The 17,365-nt window shown below is 39.8% G+C and overlaps 1 protein-coding gene and 1 pseudogene across 2 annotated transcripts; one reads left to right on the top strand and one right to left on the bottom strand.

Annotated features, from left to right (window-relative positions):
* Positions 1-525: 525 nt before the first annotated feature.
* On the bottom strand, positions 526-17,327 carry Vcf1 (VCP nuclear cofactor family member 1). 2 transcript variants are annotated; one of them, XM_076871185.2, is made up of 4 exons: positions 17,089-17,327; positions 12,664-12,763; positions 2,932-2,994; positions 526-1,191 (listed from the first exon to the last, which is right to left on the bottom strand). In XM_076871185.2, the coding sequence occupies exons 1-4, from the start codon at positions 17,307-17,309 to the stop codon at positions 955-957; spliced, it is 621 nt and encodes a 206-aa protein (XP_076727300.1). In that variant the 5' UTR covers positions 17,310-17,327; the 3' UTR covers positions 526-954. The 2 variants fall into 2 exon arrangements, with proteins under 2 accessions (XP_076727300.1, XP_076727301.1); XM_076871186.2 differs by lacking the exon at positions 2,932-2,994.
* LOC143409811 (programmed cell death protein 10 pseudogene) lies at positions 5,572-7,619 on the top strand (annotated as a pseudogene).
* Positions 17,328-17,365: the final 38 nt, after the last annotated feature.

Here is a 17,365-nt window from a genome sequence, read left to right as displayed (position 1 = left end):
TGGAATGAGACACCCTGTCACATTAGGGGTGAAAAGTAAATCCTTGTCCAATACTTTGACAGTCCTTTTTACTTCAGGTATCAGTTCGGGCAGCTTATGTTTCTTCAGTACTTGCACGTGCCTTAATTTTCTCTACTGTAAGGGGAATTTTCAGTGAGATCACATAAGCTTCTGATACAAGTTTGTGAGTAAGACAAACAGTCATTACTACTCCTTGACTTTTGGAACTGTGCAGTAGAGTCTGGGGTGCAGACTCTGAAAGGAATATTGGTACAGAGTTAACCTGGGTACACAAGGACATCCTCCCTAGAAATACAAATATATAACAGAGAGGAGACTATTACTAGGGAAGGCGCTTCACTTCCACAATCTAAACTGGATGGATCTGATTATTCTGTTACAACAGAGTACTTTCCACAGAACATGTACATACTAAGAGGTAGTATGGCAGTTAATTTCAGTGCAAGACTGAATCAAGCTTACTATATTTTGGGGGAGAAAAACAAAACAAAACAAAAAATACCCTTGTGTTTTTTCATGGAAACTAGATACTCTTTACTAGTTTATTGAATTAAAAAATTGAAGATCCCGCATTTTTAAAAGGCCCTTTACATAAAGTAGAACTTCTAATTGACAGATTTAAAGATCAGTCTGTACTGGACACACTATGGATGCAACACACAGATGAGATTTCCTCACACCACTTCCTTGACATGGATTTGATACCCTCCCTCAAAAGAATCCTATAAAAAAATTGCTTCAAAGCCCCTTTGAAATTGCAATAGTGCAGCAAAACCACAAGTAAACAATTGCCTGTTAACCTGTTATTTCAAATATAGACTGAAAAGCCAACAGGCATTTTTTGTGTGCAATTTTTTTTAAACAAATTGTAAGTTGAAATATCAAATCTGCACAGCGCTGTCCCTTCACAGAAGGCAAGAAACTGCCCACGCATCATGTCGGAGGCCGTCCTCGGTGCTGTAGGCTGTGAAAGTGGGCCTCCTTCAGGGTCTGGTTGATGTGGAAGTAAGGGCCTTGGCACAGTGCAGACTGCTCAGGCATGGGCTGAGGGGTATTGGGGCTGGATCCGGGCATGACCTGGCTTAGGCTGCCCTCTGGCCCGCTGGCCCTGTCAGGGCTGTTGATGCTGCTACTGCTGCTGCTGCTCCCACCACTGTCACTGCTTGAAGACTGAAAGGAAAAGGAAGAGCCAGGGTTAGCATACACTTGTTCCTGCATAACAGCTTTACTGCACGTGCCCTATTGAGTTTTCTTCCCATTCAGCTCCAAGAGTATTGGCATGAACACATAAGTCGGCTTTCAGGTTCATAAAGATAAAGCCATTCACCTAAGACACTGCATTCTATCCTCACAACAGCCTTGCTGTAAAGTGAGATAGATCACCCCTGTGACACAGCCCTGGAAGACGGTGCATCCAGATTCAAGCACAGACCTTCCAACTCCACATCCTTTATTTACTTTTTTTTTTTGGGGGGGGGGGGGTAGTACTGGCTATTGAACCCAAGGCATTCTATCACTGAGCTACATCCCTAGCTCTTTTCAATTTTTATGAGACAGTCTGGCTAAGTTTTCCAGGCTGGCCTGGAATTTGCAATCCTTCCTGCCTCAGCCTCCCAAGCAGCTGGCATACACCACCATGTCCAGTTCTTCAATTATATCTTTATTCCTTTACATAGATCTTCTCTGCTTTTACCATTCATTCCAATAACCAAAGAAAGAAGTTCTCAGCCTACAAGGAGAAGTATCAGTCACTGGTACAGGGTATAAAAAAGAAAAATGAAAAAAGTAGGGGTCCCCTATTACTAATGAGATGGGTTCTGGGCACAAGTGCACAAGATAAACTATGTCAATTTTGTGATCATCTCTCATCCAGATACAATGGTGTTCTACAACCACTCAGGATACAAAATATACTTCTTATAAAGTTATATTGGCATTTTTGCACAGTATGCATATGTATATGTACAAGCACGCTAAATTTTCAACAAAAATAAATTTTCATCAAAAATAACATGACTTAAGTGTTTTAATCATATTGAAGACAGAGGTCCCTGGATCAAAGTCAAGTTACTCTGAAATGCCCACCTTCTGACAGTAGGTCTTATAAAATGGAAGGTAGTGCCAAGGATCCATTTCAGAATTATGGCATTTTACAATTTGCATTTGTATGTTAACATGGTGTTTGAATATGCCCTGCTTAGCAATTCCTTTCCCTAATTACCTGAACTATACTAGAACTAATCAATCACAAGAAAATTATGATTCTAATAATGATCCAATACAAAGGTTGTTTTTAACTTGGCCCTTTGATAAACTCAACTTTACCCTTAGACAAAGACACTGGTTTTGAAATATCTGCTTATACACATAAAGTACTTTCGAAAACAAATCATAAGAGTTACACTAGAATGGAAGGATTACAGTTACTTATTTTTTCCATCCTTTACTATAACTTTTTTGTAATGTGATTATTAAATGTTCATTATAAAAATAGTACATACATATACACGTGTGTGCACATTTAATTTATGTCAGTATCACTTTTTTTTGCGGGGGGGGGGGGGATTTGCTGGGGATTGAATTCAAAAACACTTGTCCACTGAGCTACATCCCCAGTCATTTTCATTTCTTATTTTCAGACAGGGTCTCACCAATTTGCCAAGGCAGGCCTTGAACTTGTTATCCTCCTGTCTCACCCTCCCAAGTTGCTGGGTTACAAACATGTGCCACCATATCCAGTTTATGTCAGAATCACTTTTGAAGTCAAAAGCCAATTCGAAAAAAATTTTACTCTACAAAGACCTCTCCTAACCTAATATAACAACCTAGGATAGCCACATACCCCTTAGGAAACTCAGGAATGAATAGGTCATTCATTGAATAGGTCACTACACTGGATCAGAAACCCACCGCACAGAACGCTTTGCTTCCTCTTAGTCTGTTTTCTTTACTGTTTTTCGTTACAGGTACTGTCTGAAAATTAAGGCAAGAACTAGAATCAGTTTTTTATCTCATATTTACTTCACACTACAGAAGCAAAGTACTACTTAGAAAAGTAAAAATTCTTTAAAATAAACCACTGAAAAGATTCTTATAGAGTAACTACTTAAAAAGAGACTAAGTATACTTGAAATTTGTATTTCATTTTTAAAAAATCTTAAAATTTTATAGTGACATGTATAAGAAGTGTTTATTGTAGCCTTATTTATAATAGCTAAAAACTGGAAACCACCCCAAATATCTAACAATGGGGGACTGGTTAAATTTTAATACATCCGTTATATACATACATACTACAGTTTTTAGTATATGTCAGCTGGTTTTTAAAAGTTTTTCTTTTTTAATGTATACCCATGTGCATGCCTATCACAAACAGTATGGAAAGATGTATGTGACAAAGCATTTAGAACTGGATCTTCTATTTTTAATTTATTTTCTACAAAAAAAAAAAAAAAAAAGTAATTTGAGGACAAAATTTGATCGTGAGCAAGTGAACTAAATGCTACTACATCTTACTTCCATCTTAAGACTGAGACTCTTAAAGTACCAATCCTGTCATGAGACTCTTTAGGAAGATTGGTTTATCCCCTTAACTAAAGAACTTCTAAAGCTTTCTGGCAGCGATGACTACTCAGGAGAACATGTCTCTTGCAAAGGATCTTCTTCATCCCTCATCTTGAGAAGAGGCAAACAGTCCATCAGAGCAAAGCTCCGTGTCTCCCTTCATGGAGGTGAAAGGCCCAAGATGCTAAAAGCCATTTATGCCCATTTAGCCATGCACATATGGTAGTTCTGTATGGTGGATGCTCTTGTTCTCTGCCAGCCTACAGGAAAAGCAAGGCTTCCAGAAGGATGTGGCTTTAGAAACATGCATCACTAAAAGTAACCTCAATCAAGAAGAACAGAAAGCCATTCCAACACACACATTTCAGATACTATCTTTAAAAATAATAATAATAAAATAAATACATGTCTCTCGAAGGCACTCAGCTTTTTCTGCCAGCTCAGTCCAGGGTTCTCACTATGGGAGAGGCTTTGGGAATACCTCACAGTCTACAGATGGGCCAGGATTTTTCAAATTGGGGGTGAAACACATTGGTAGATACAACCAGGCTAAAGGAAGGAAGAACACAGTACAACCTGGTAAACATAACTCCTCCGTGAAGGCTTTCTTCAACGATTCACAAATATAATTGTTACGTATTCAGTCACAAAATACAGCACTTTTCAATGGGACAGGGTTGAAAAAGTTTGAAAATTATAGTAATTGATCTTGGAACACTGTGGAAAAAGTTGTCTGCTTTATGGGAAAAAGAAAAGAACATTTACTTTTAACCTCAAAGGCATTAACACTGAATTTGAAGTTTCTATTAGTGCCTTAAAGGCATACACAAAGGCAAAATGGTTTTATCATCTAAAACAAAAAACTTGAACTAGGAAAAAAAATCAGACTGCTCTCACCTGATGATGCTTTTTAATATCAGATTGCTTGAGGTGGATGGTATCAGACAGTGTGTGGTCCTGAAAGTTAAACTGCTATCTTAGCATTACAAAGCTCATTGACTAGGGTATTTTCACAAGAAATTCATATTACCAATCAGAATAAAATCATAATGTGTGAAATAATAGACACTTGCAAATTCATGAACATAAGCAAAATAAGTTGATGAAAACTTTGACCAAAAACCTTCCCATACAATATACAAAAGCAACTCAAAAGAGTGCTGTTTTGAAGATCTGTTTAAAAAGGGAAGGATTCTACATTATCTTAGGCAACAATAAAGTCTACCATAATCTTGTAAATGTAGATACCTGGGAGAGACCCACAAAAAAACAAACCAAAAAACTGTCCTCACAGTCCACTGTGGAATCACCTTTGGGCTTAAGTGTACATGCCAGGTCCCACTGTACGACCACACCTGGTCAATGGCAGGGCATGTCTAACCGCTGAACAATCACAGGTTCAGCAGGAGGCATTTCACTGGGGCTGCTCAGTCATTCAGTTAATATTTGCTGAACTTGATCAAGAAGAAAATGGTGGCAGTGCATCCACTGATAACCACAGTCCAAGGCCACCAAAGTGAAAGAATTCCAACAATGGGGAGAGGTTCCTATGTGAATGGTATGTGTTGGGCCTAGAAGGATGAGGAAGACTTTATAGGCAGGAAATGACAAACTGGAGAACAACAGCAAAGTCAAAAGAGGAGTATTCTGGAGAGGAAGATCTAATAGTGTGGTGTGACTGGGCTCACAGCAGGAGTTGGTGAGAGAAACACAACCAAATGGCCAGACTCCTAGAATCTGCATGCAGAAAGCATTTCTAAGCAAATAAGCCACACTCAGGTTTAATCTTGGGAGTAAGGACTCCAGGGATCTGAGAGAGTTGAGGTGAAGAAGACAGAAAAGAGCCCCACTGGGAGATTTCCTCACACAGCAGGAGGCAGGCCTGAGCCACCTTGGGAATGTAAAGTCTATGTGCCACACCCCAGAGGAGGATGGGAGGGACTGCAGAAGGAAACATCCAGCTGACCTGGAGGACCCAGAACATGCATGGCTAATAGCAGCTGCTCAGTACACATCTCCTCAATGGAAAGACCACTGGTGAACCTCGTGTAAAGGAGGAGCCGAGGAGGAAGCCAGGCGTACAGAAGGAGGGCAGGCTGATGAGAAAGTACCCTCATGGCTGTGGACAACACAGCGGGCAGGGGGTTATGCTGGAGAAGAGAGGAAGTAGAGGAGAAAATGAGGCAAAGAGAAGAATTAGGAAGGAAAAAGAGCACCTCAGTAGGCCCGTGAAATAACCAGTGGATAAGAAGAACCTGAGAAGTGCCAGCAAGGCCCTCAGGAGGCAGAGGGACAGAGAAGCTTAGGCTGTGAAGCAGAGGTCAGAAGCTGAAGCAGTTCATTTTCTCAGGCCACAGCCTCACATTATTCACCAAAGATAAAGAACTAGTGGTGCAGCAGTAAGGCCTGCCTTTGATTTTATCTTTCTAGGGTGTGAAGTCAGTTCAAAAGAGAACCCATTTATGCCCATGGCAGAAACCAAATACCTCTAAAGACTATTTTTCCTAATAATCTTTAGAAAGCTGCCCAGGCAGGAATATTAACAGTTAAAATCTCTCTACTTTGTAAAAACAGAACCAGAATGTATGTATATTTATTATCTAGAATCATGTTTTCTCCTCTTAATCAGAAAAGAAGATCAACATTAATATTTTTATTTTCGTCCACCTCCATTTTCCCATTCACTGGTGCTCTTTACATGAGTCTCAAAAGAAAAAAAGAAATCTTACAGAAAATATTCTCTGGAATCATAATGAGGCTCATTTTCATTCTAGGGCAACTGCAGGATCTGAACTAAATGAGAGAGACAATACTTGACAAGTCTATTAAAGCATGTGCAAGTGCCCAATAATTTCAGAAAGCTCAAGGTTTGCTCACACTAGTGAGATCATAAGATTCCAAATTAATTCAGTGGATTAATTGAAACCACTTTCTAAATAAGCAAGGTGAGAAAATGGAGGTGATGGGGTCCTTCCAGCATTGCCAGAGTGACTTGACTCAGGAGCTGAAGAGGACTCCAAAGGTGGGAAGTGAAGTCAGGGCTCAGTGCCTATCAGTGTACATTTTGTGCCCACTGTTTCACAGCTCACCAAAAAAAAAAAAAAAGAAGAAGAAACACTGCAGTGAGGGGCTGGGATGTGGCTCAAGCGGTAGCGCGCTCGCCTGGCATGCGTGCGGCCCGGGTTCGATGCTCAGCACCACATACAAAGATGTTGTGTCCGCCAAAAGCTAAAAAATAAATATTAAAATATTTTAAAAAAAAAAGAAAGAAACACTGCAGTGAATAAAGATTCCTCTGCATTGTAGTATTACTTTTTCTACTATATTTGGCTTATGAAGGAGGTTAACAATGGAAGAAATGAAGAATGAAGCTGAGACCACTTCCAAGGTTTCTATGCCCCTCTAGGTTAAGTATCCTGTGTTTAATGAGCTAGAAAGAATACATTTGTCTGCATCTCAGACATCGAAAGCCACTTCCATTAAGGCTGAAAAAGAAAATCCAGGTTTCATACAAGATACCACTATGAAAGTTTTAGAGGAAAAAAAAAAAAAAAAAGTGTAGACATTAACTTCATGGAGACCCTTCTTCATATGGCAGCTGATGATGGAGAAGAATATATGACTGAATGACCAAGCCAGAATTCCAGACCAAAATTAAAAGGCAGAAGCACTTAAGTATATTCTCAGTAAGCTCCCAGATGAGACCAGTGACAGAGCAAGGTTTCTGCAATCAATGATAGTGCAAAAGAAGAACTTCTCAATCCAGTAAATAATATCTTCAAGAAACATCAATAGCAGAACTGCAGGGCACTTGAACACCAAAAGAAAAAGATCTGTAATGTACTCCAAAAGTTGCAGTGATACTCTAAAAACATGTAAAGGTAGCAAGGCAATAAATGTATTCATAAGTGCCACTAGTTCATCAAACCAACTTGAGACTTTAGGATCTTCAAAACTATGGCCTGAGAATGTATGCCAAGAAATGTCCTTCTCAATGGCAGTATTAAACTGCCTTTGTCTACTTTAAAGTTTGACTGTATCAAGTATCAGTCCCACCTAAAGGGATTTAATCCAGGATGCTGAATAGGATCATTATCATCTGACTTTATTTTTGTAAACTATAGCTTAATCATAACCTCACACTGAACATTTCACATCACTTTTGCTATTATCATTCTTTTAAGAATTAAAAGCCAAAAGAATTTACATCTTAATATGGCACTATATAACATTCCTTAAAAGAACTGTAACTGGCATTCGTTTCTAGCATTTTAACTTGAAAGCAATAATCTGCAAGATAATGTATCAATATTTGATGACAAATATTGTTTACATATATTTGCCAACGGTTTATATTGAACACTGCTTTACTTGAAAAAGATGCGTGTGTGTGTGTGTGTGTGTGTGTGTGTGTGTGAGTGAGTGAATAGAAGGCCAAGACAATTTGGTATAATGTCTAAAGAACTCCTAATGAGAACTTAATAACAGTTTATCAAAAATAAAGCCACAAGCCAGGTGCAGTGGAGCAAGCCTGTAATCCCAGTGGCTTGGGAGGCAGTGGCAAAGCACTAAGCAACTCAATGAGACCCCCTCCAAATAAAATAAAAAATAGGGCTGAGGATGTGGCTCAGTGGTTGAGTGCCCTTGAGTTCCATCCCCAGTACCCCCTCCTCAAAAAATAAATAAGCAACAATAATTTCTACATTTTGTCCTTAATCACTTTCAGCAAAAAGTAGTCAATGGAAATGCTCATTAGTCATTACAGGGGAAGTACTGAATATTTTTAAGAAACTTCTAAGAGACAACAGTTTACAGTATCTTCAAACAATGCCCCTTTCTGAACTGTGTAACATTTTAGATTTTTATTTCAAAAATTAAATATTTCTGGTATGCTGGTCCCTAATAAGCTTTGCACATTTCTTTTTTCAAACATAGCCACAATTAACGGTAATTTAAAACTATATCAGGGCTGGGGATGTTGCTCAAGCTGTAGCTCGCTCGCCTGGCATGCGTGCGGCCCAGGTTCGATCCTCAGCACCACATACAGACAAAGATGTTGTGTCCGCCAAATACTAAAAAAAAATAAATATTAAAATTCTCTCTCCCTCTCTCTCCTCTCTCTCATTCTTTCTTTAAAAAAAAAAAAAAAAAACCTATATCAATAGTTGGTTTGAAATTGTCATGTTTATACTATATATACTCTTCAATTATGTACACTTTTGTTTCATCATAGAGAAGTTTTAAGGAAATTATGTATCAAGTATTCATGTTATATGACTTCATTTCCAATTATAAAATAAAGAGAAAAAATCAGAATCCCAATGGCTTAGGAGGCTGAGGCAGGAGGATGGCAAGTTCAAAGCCAGCCTCAGCAAATGCAAGGTGCTAAGCAACTCAGTGAGACCCTGTCTCTAAATAGAATACACAATAGGGCTGGGGATGTGGCTCAGTGGTCGAGTGCCCCTGAGTTCAATTCCCAGTATCAAAAAAGGAAAAAAAAAAAAAATAGAAGTACTTTTTATAAAGCATATATCTAATTATCAGAAGCCAGATAATACATGGAAACTGCTAATGTCATTTGTAGATAAAGACATTAAAACTGAAGGCAAAGAACCTTCCTCCTACTACACATAAAGATACAATTCCAACTGCAAAGGGCAGCCTCTAAGAGAATAAATACAACTAAGTAAAATCTAGCCAGTTTCTACCCATCCAAAGAGCTCCTCAAGATAAGACAATACTGCAACCTTTATCTAGGACCCACTGGAAAGTCCCAAATTGACAAATCATTTTACTTCTTGCTCACCAAGGAAAACGAAGCCTAACTTAGGCTAACACGATTCATCTGGAATGATTTAACAACAACAACAAAAAAAATTAATAATATACTGGTAGCAAATTATACCTCAATTAAAAAAACAGTATCCTAAGGCTTGTTCCTAAACTTAAAATTCAGTGGCTTAGGATATAGCTCAGTTGGCAGAATGCTTGCACAAGGCCCTTGAACCCATGCACAAGGCCCTGGGTTCAATCCCCAGCACCATCAAAATAAATAAATAAATCAGTCTTCAAGCACCAACTAGAGTTTGGAGAAAAAACCCTAATCTCTCTTTTTTTTTTTTTTTGATAGAAATCTAAAAATGTTTTCCAACCAATGCTATATCAAGGCATTTACTTGGAAAAATACTTAGGGGAACCAGGTATGGGACACACACCTGTAATCCCAGCCATGAGAGGCTGAGGCAGGAGGTTCATAAATTCCAGGGCAGCCTGGGCAACTTAATGAGACCCTACCTCAAAAAATATTTTTTAAAAAAAGGCTGGGGGGAAGTGTAATTGGGGATTTAGCTCAGTGGTAAAGGTTCAATTCCTGGTAGCACAAGAAAGAAAAGTTGCTATGATTCAAAAGGAGCCTGGGACCTGGCTTCCTAGACATGTCTCCTATCTTCTGTGAGGTAGCACATATCACCTTTAGGAGCAAGAGGCTCTACTGTCAAGCCCCAGGGCCCAGCTCCTTCTCCACCTCTTACTGAACGGGTATCTTTGGCCAAGTGACTATTTTTCTGTGCCTCAATTTTTCCATCAGGAAAGTGGAAATTTTTTCTTCTCCTACTAAAATGGGAGGAAGAAAATACAGAGTCTCTCTCAACCTAACTAACATGACAAATCACTTCACATTTTTGATCCACACAACATCCAGGAAAGAGGAACTCTCTCCAACTTACAGATAACAGAGTTCCTTATGACACACTTCAACATAAGCCAAACTTTCCCAGTATCTGCCAATATTATTACATTTAGGGGAGAAAATTAACTTTCAGAAAATTAGTTACAAGTAACAATTTTAAATCTTTCTTAGTATTTAAACAAATTCCTCCCAAATAAACATTCAAGTTATAAGAAAACAAATTTCAGAATTAAGTTATTTCAGGAAAGGCACAAGGAATAGTTCCTCTTAATCTGAGTTTGTCTAAGGAAAATGGGCCCCAGCTGAGAATTAAAAGTAACCCTTTTATTAATAATGTTAATAATACTTTAATATAAAAATTATTAACAAAATTAATAACATTACTTTCCCTTTTAATTACATAATTGTCAAAAAGGAGCCAAATACCTCTAAACTTGTTTTTGTGCTACAAACATATGACTCTATTCCAGGGCTGGAGATGCAGCTCAGTGGTGGAGCACTTGTCTAGAAGGTGTGAGGCCCTGGGTTCAATCCCCAGTACTGAAAAAAAATAAAAAGAACGTATTGCAGGAGAGAAACCTCAATGATTCAGGGCTTAACTTTCCATCTTAAGAGATTCCCCTGCCTTTTGCCTCTCCAGCTCTCACCCAGTTCATTTACCCTCACTCCTTGTTAATGCCATCACTGAGTCGGCACTGACAAATGCTCAGTCAGAGAGTCTGGACCTAATGGCTACAATACCCCATGAGCTGACCCTGACCACCAGAGGGATCAGATAAAAACCACCTTACAGACCTTAAATTATAATGAAGATGATCTACTTCATACTGTAGAGAAATGATCACAGAGGGGTTCGACAGCTCAATGTCTTTAGACAAGTTAGGAAAAGATACATGATCCAAGAGGTTAACAAACAACACACTGTTTTCTTCTGTTACTGATGTATAGATTTTTAAAATTGAGTGAAGGCCATTTTCTACAAGACCAAAAACAATAACAACAACAAAACTAACCCGAATGTGTCTGGATCAGTTAAAATAACTGAAATGCTTAATGTAAAAAAAAACAAAAAGATGGTCATTTCTCTGTTCTCAGTCATCAAAACTACAGACAGGGGGAAATGATTAATACACCAAGAGTTAGACCTTCTACTCCCTGGAACCAAAGTGAACATCAGAAAGCAGAGTTTACATACAGATCTAGGAAAGAAATACCGATGCTGTAGAAAGTCATCTCTGTCTACATCTCCCTCAATGATAGTCCCACAAATCAAAAGAGTAATGGAAACTCCATCACTGTTCAACAGTTCTACCATAAGATGTTCACAGCAGCCTCTAATCTTTGGTTTTCTTTCATTCCTGAGATCCCCCAAATATCACTTTGAATGAAAGCTCAATTACTTTCCTATTAATCATAAAAAAATAAAATGAAAAAAGCAGGTAAGATTTTAAAAGAGACAAAAAAGGCTATGGGAACAAGTCTCCACAGAAGGAAGATTCTCATCTCAACTTGTTTGTTAATTGTTCCTACATGAGAGTAACTGATTTTCCCCTTTGGGAGAGTGACTTTGGACTGCTGGAAAGAAAAGAAGATATAGGCCTAATCTTGTTACTGGGAACTAATTAAAGTATAATTCATTCTAGTGTGAGAATTCTACTAGAAAGTTCAAGGCTGTGATTTAGGACTCTGTCATTATGGCATTTCTCCCTTAATGTGACAACTGTTAAGGGTCAAAATTTTTAGGGGCATAATTTATGTTAACATTGGCTTTCTTTCCCCACCATAGAGTAGCCTTCTAATCACACAAAACATTCTCTCCATTGTGCATACTGAAGCATTCTTTCAGGAAACTGAAGTCTGAGAAAACTTCAAGAGTACTTCCCTCCATCCAATACCCCCCTCCACCTGATGGACCAAGTTCTTTCTAGAACATAATGAAAAGTAAAAACACTTCAAAATGGCATCTTGCATACATAATATATCTTCCATACATCTCACATAATCTGCACACTTAAAGTCTCTAGTGAATTCAAGCAACAAAATATAGCTATTGTAAGGACATTTACTGGTTGCTGAACTATAAAATAAGTGTTTAAAGATAGGTTTTCAAAGGTCCATGACACTTCTATAAATACTTTATGGGGTATGTATGTTGGGGGTGAGGAGGGAGAATACATGCAAAAGCATATACTGCTTTGCTGGGAAGAGAGTAAATAATTTCTTCAAAGGGGCCATGACGCAAATAAGAAGAAAAAGAGTTAAAACATTTCAATTAAATAAGATTGCTTTTGTTCTCTGAATAAATTAATTTCTTTAAATTATACAACATAAACTGGGTTATTTAGCTTAAGCAGCGAAAACAACCCAGAGTCTATGACCACATTTCCTACCTCTGTGTCCCAGGAATCCTGAAAAACAGGGTTTCTACTACTCCTTTTGGTCTGGGGGGGAAGATGGTTATCTTCTTCATTGCCATTCCTTCTTCTTTTCCTGAAATTAAAATACAAGGAAGGGAAAGAAAAATCCAACAATTGATCTTTTACACTTAAACATGACAACATATAAATTTGCCCTGATGCCTGAGAGCATTTAATTTACCACATGATATCCCAAAAGGTAGAAGCTGAAAGTATTACCATCACTGGGCCCTAAGAGCAAAAATATAAAGTAGCAGCAGCACAAACTTAAATTCATAAGACTAATTCCTAAACAGAAGTCTGACAACTTCCAAAGTCTGCTGGGAACAAAATAAGAAGAGGTTAATGACTAAGCTTTCAAACTCCAAGTTTTTTTTCTTTCCATGTTCTCTGAAATGACAATTTCAAATTACCTAACTTTACTTCCTTCCATACGACAACATTGAAGAGATGAGTGGCTGCTTTTGACTATTTGCCCAGAAAATCCTTATTAAAAATGGTGCCACACAGGAATATCACAGATTCATGGCAGCCTCTGATCTTTAGTTTTCTGCATCCCTGACTTCCCCCAATTATCACACTAAACAAAACCTCTGTGCCCTCCGGAGGATTTGAATACTCTTCTGGGCAATCACTAGGGAAGCAACTCTTAGCCACGTTGGCCTGGCTGGTCTGGCCATGCTCTATTATGATATAACAGTCACTGCACTTTACTAGGTTGTTGCTTTGAGACCACAGCATCAGCTGCTTAAAATTTACGGGTTTGAAGAAAACTCATCTTTTTCAGGCAAGTGCTCCTAGATATATAAGAGACAAAATAGCATGCACTCTATGCAAGAATTAAGTGCTGTCAAAAGATTTCTAAACCCTAACCTCAATAGTACAGTTCTATACGGTAATCTCTAACCACGTAGTTCTTTAAACTTAAATAAAATTAAAAATCCAGTTCCCAGGTCACACTACATTTCTAGTACAAAATGGCCATGTGTAGTCAATGTCTCCTGCACTGAACAGCACGGATGGAGGATGTTCCCTTTGCTGCAGCAAGCTCTGTTGGGTAGAATCTGCTAGAGGTCACATATACAACACACAGCATATAATACAAAGAAAATATATTCTAATTTTAGTTATTAATGCTTAAACGTTCAAATTTTGTGTGTGTGTGTGTGTATGGTACTGGGGATTGAACCCAGGGTCTTGTACAAGCAAGGCAAACACTCCACCAACTGAGCTACATCCCCAACCCTCAAATTTCTATAGTTAACAGACAAGAGGCTAGTGAGAGAGAGGAAAACTGCTTTTTGGAAAGTATATGGGGTACAGTATCCTCTATACAATTATCAACTTCATATAAGGGTAGAGTTGGCTTACTATGATGCCCTTGATCCTAAGGTTTTGAGTTGAAATCTGGATGTTGTACAAACTTTATCACTCCCAGCTCAGTTCCCTGTACTCTGCACATTTGAAATACTTCTAACTTTATTAATGATTATGGACCCCAATGTAGATCTGGAATGATAAAGTGAGTTGTGTGACACTGACTAAGCTTTAAACAACCTGCTACACCATGGGCTTCACCATTTACCTAATTTTGAGACTCAGTTATTTGTAAAATAAGACCAGATCTTATTTGCATGTTATTTTTTATGTACTTGGAGGTTAAAACTAGATGAATTCCAGATTAATCATTAAATGAATGTCTTATCATCATAAATTTGGACCAGGAAACTTCTACTTTCATAACAACATGATCAGAGAATTTAAGCGGGAATGTGCAGCAGTAGCAAAACACTATCTGCTGGGAGCCAGTTGACACCAAAGAGAAAGTCACTGAATGGCAGGATGCTGTCCCTGAGCGCTGGTTTCATCAGTATGTCAACAGCTGATTATACTTTGGGTTGCTGACTCACTCTAACCAAACTTATGAGCCTGACTAAAATTTGCCATTTCCTCATTTATAACAGGGGCTGTATCTTTCCAGTGACAAGAATGTCAAGGAGGTTGTATAGGAAAAAAAAAAAAGTCTTAAGTAGATGGGCTTTTAAATTTTAACTAAACCCTGGGAAAGCCACATAAATATTCCTGCTTCATAATAGGTTGATTCTCAAGGTACTAACATTATCTCTCTGGTGTGTGGGTGATCCTCTCCTTCAGGTAGTAAGGGATTAAGAATGAATAGTACCTACTCCTCATTCTCCCCTTTCCTAGGCTCTTAGTAGAGTCCATCTTTAAAACATTCTGCTTTCACCAGTCTTGCTAATTGGCAAGATTACTGCTTCATGCTCATCTGTCAGTACGATCAGATTATAGCTTCTGACATTAATGCCATAGACCATGTTATAATTTTGGCAGGCACCCTGTCATTGATTCTATTATCCCCTCACCATCTAGGTACAGATGACTGTTTGGCATCTGTTACTTCACACAATGGCTGACTCTACTACTTTTTGTCATTTTATTTATCTCCAACTTTCCTATCATCTTCTAGGAGCTGAGAAGTAATCTTAGACTATGAGGCTGGGATTCAAATTTTTTAAAAAATCATGTAAAATCTTGTTTCTTTGTGGGACAAGAAACTCTGAGTGTATATATAGATAAGGATCTTTTTTAAAGTAGGGACTCCTTCACCAGACACCTCTCAATAGTTATCAGCATACTGTGGGGAACAAGTAGGAAAAAAAAATCATCATCTTGGATCAACCCTTCATCTCAAAATCGAGGAAAGAGATACAAAGAAATAAACTGACTTGGAAATGGTAAGACAAAGCAATGAACTGGCAGAGCTGGTTCATGACCCTCCCTAAATGCAAGATGAAGTGAAAAACAGGCAAGAAAAGCCTGTCAAAAAAAAAAAAAAAAAAAAGATTACTTCTTTTTAAAAAGTTACCATTATAAACATGTCCAGATTATTTGTATACATACTAAATAAAAGAAATCTACTATCTGGATAAACACATTCAGATTATTTGTGTACAGTACTGGAAAAAAATTTTGCAGGAAATTATTTAGACTTCTTCAAATATGTGAGACAACACACAAAAAAAGTATCAGAACTACAAACTGGGTTTGGGAAGCAAAAAATATCAGATCAAGATTATTATATCTTAAGATCCTGTTCCTAATTCTGATGGCATATCTGTAATTGGGCCATAATTTCAATTTGGCCTAATTCAAACGTTTCAACAATCCTATTAATAATTAGCAAGATTACTGCTTCATGCACCTATTGGGACAGATTATACCTTTTGGCATTAATGTCACAGACCAGGTTATAATTTTGGCAGGCACCTTATAAATTCAAATTTAGTCCACTCTTCTCTTCGGTACAATTAGATGCTTTATGCCCCACTTGCTTCATGACCCAAATTAATAATCCAATGCAGGCTGAGGAGCCCTATGATAACTTCAATGCCATGAAATAAATGTGTTTCGGAGAAGCGTCCTTTGGAAAGAATGCCAATTACACTCACAGCCAATGAAAACCAGGAACAAAAAAAGATACAGCATCATCTATGAAGGCAATCCTATGATCCATCTTACTTAGGCCTGAAACTACTATGGAATAAAGGGCAGTGAACCTGGACAGACCAGGATAAATCGACTAATCTCTATAAATCTGTTTCCTTGAAGAAGAGAAAGTTGGACTTGGCGATCTACAGGTTTTCACTTCAAGCTCCACGATGAGGGATTTCTCTAATCTGAAATAAAGCGGATCTTCTTCACTCTGGGATAATACATCCAAACTTTCTCCTCTCTGCCTTCTTGGAGGGAATAATAATAATAATAATATGGAGATCCCAGCTGAGACCAGGCTGGGGGGCCAGGCAGTGCCCACCTTGCCTTCGGAGCCAAACGGCCCGACGTGCGAACAGTTTAGAACCCTGCCTGTTACAGCCACAGCCCAGACCACAGCACCAGGCTGTTCCCCTCCAGCTTCACAACCGTCCGGGGCGGCGCGGCGTCCTCCGGAGCCCCGCTGCGGCAGGGTCAGGCCGACCCCCTGCTCCTGACCTTGGGAGCGCGCGGCGCCCGCCCCGGGGCTGCCCCTCCGAGACCAGGCATTCCTCCCATCCCCCCACCCGCCCAAATTTAGGACAAGGAGCCTTCAGGGCCACGGTCTCTCCCCCGGCATCGGACAGGCCGCCTCCCAAGCAGGAAAAGACAGCCGAAGATGTAGGAAGGAAAGGGGACAACGCTGAACCCGGAGTCCCCGCTCCGGCACCCACAGGACCGGGCACCCGGCCACTCGCGCATCCCTCTCCCCGCCTCCCCGCCGCAGAGCAGCCTGACGGAGCCCCGCAGCGCCCAGGCTTCGCAGATCCCCGCTTCGCACGCCCCCCGGCCCCATCTGCGCGGCCCCCAGGCGAGGGGCCGGGCAGGAAGGGGATCCCTTCTCACCTGGGGCGGAGGCGCTCGCTCATGGCAGCTGGTGGAGAGGAGCGACGCGGCGCCGCCCCGCGCGAAGCGCAAATAGGGGGGGTTGTGTTCCGGCGGCCGCCACGCCCACCCCCTCGGGTCTTGGCTCTCGCCGCCGCGCGGGTGGACGCTGCGGGCGGTGAGTACCCCTCAGTCGGACCCGTACCACCGCTACTTCCGGCGTCTCCTCCGCGCCCCCCCATGTCGCAGCCGCCGTGGTACCGCCCCCTTGCGGCTGCGCACTGGCGCAAAGCCGGCC

The sequence above is a fragment of the Callospermophilus lateralis genome, chromosome 11 (assembly GCF_048772815.1).
Source record: "Callospermophilus lateralis isolate mCalLat2 chromosome 11, mCalLat2.hap1, whole genome shotgun sequence".
Taxonomy (NCBI): domain Eukaryota; kingdom Metazoa; phylum Chordata; class Mammalia; order Rodentia; family Sciuridae; genus Callospermophilus; species Callospermophilus lateralis.
Note: the sequence above shows the minus strand (reverse complement) of the source record. Positions and strands in the feature narration are given on the sequence as shown.

Excerpts from the sequence above, each read along its gene's own strand:
- Vcf1 (XM_076871185.2), bottom strand. The coding sequence starts at position 17,309 with ATGGGGGGGCGCGGAGGAGACGCCGGAAGTAGCGGTGGTACGGGTCCG. Across the intron at positions 12,764-17,088 it reads AGCGAGCGCCTCCGCCCCAG|GAAAAGAAGAAGGAATGGCA; the intron begins GTGAGAAGGGAT and ends TTTTAATTTCAG. Across the intron at positions 2,995-12,663 it reads AGGATTCCTGGGACACAGAG|ACAGTACCTGTAACGAAAAA; the intron begins GTAGGAAATGTG and ends CTTAATTTTCAG.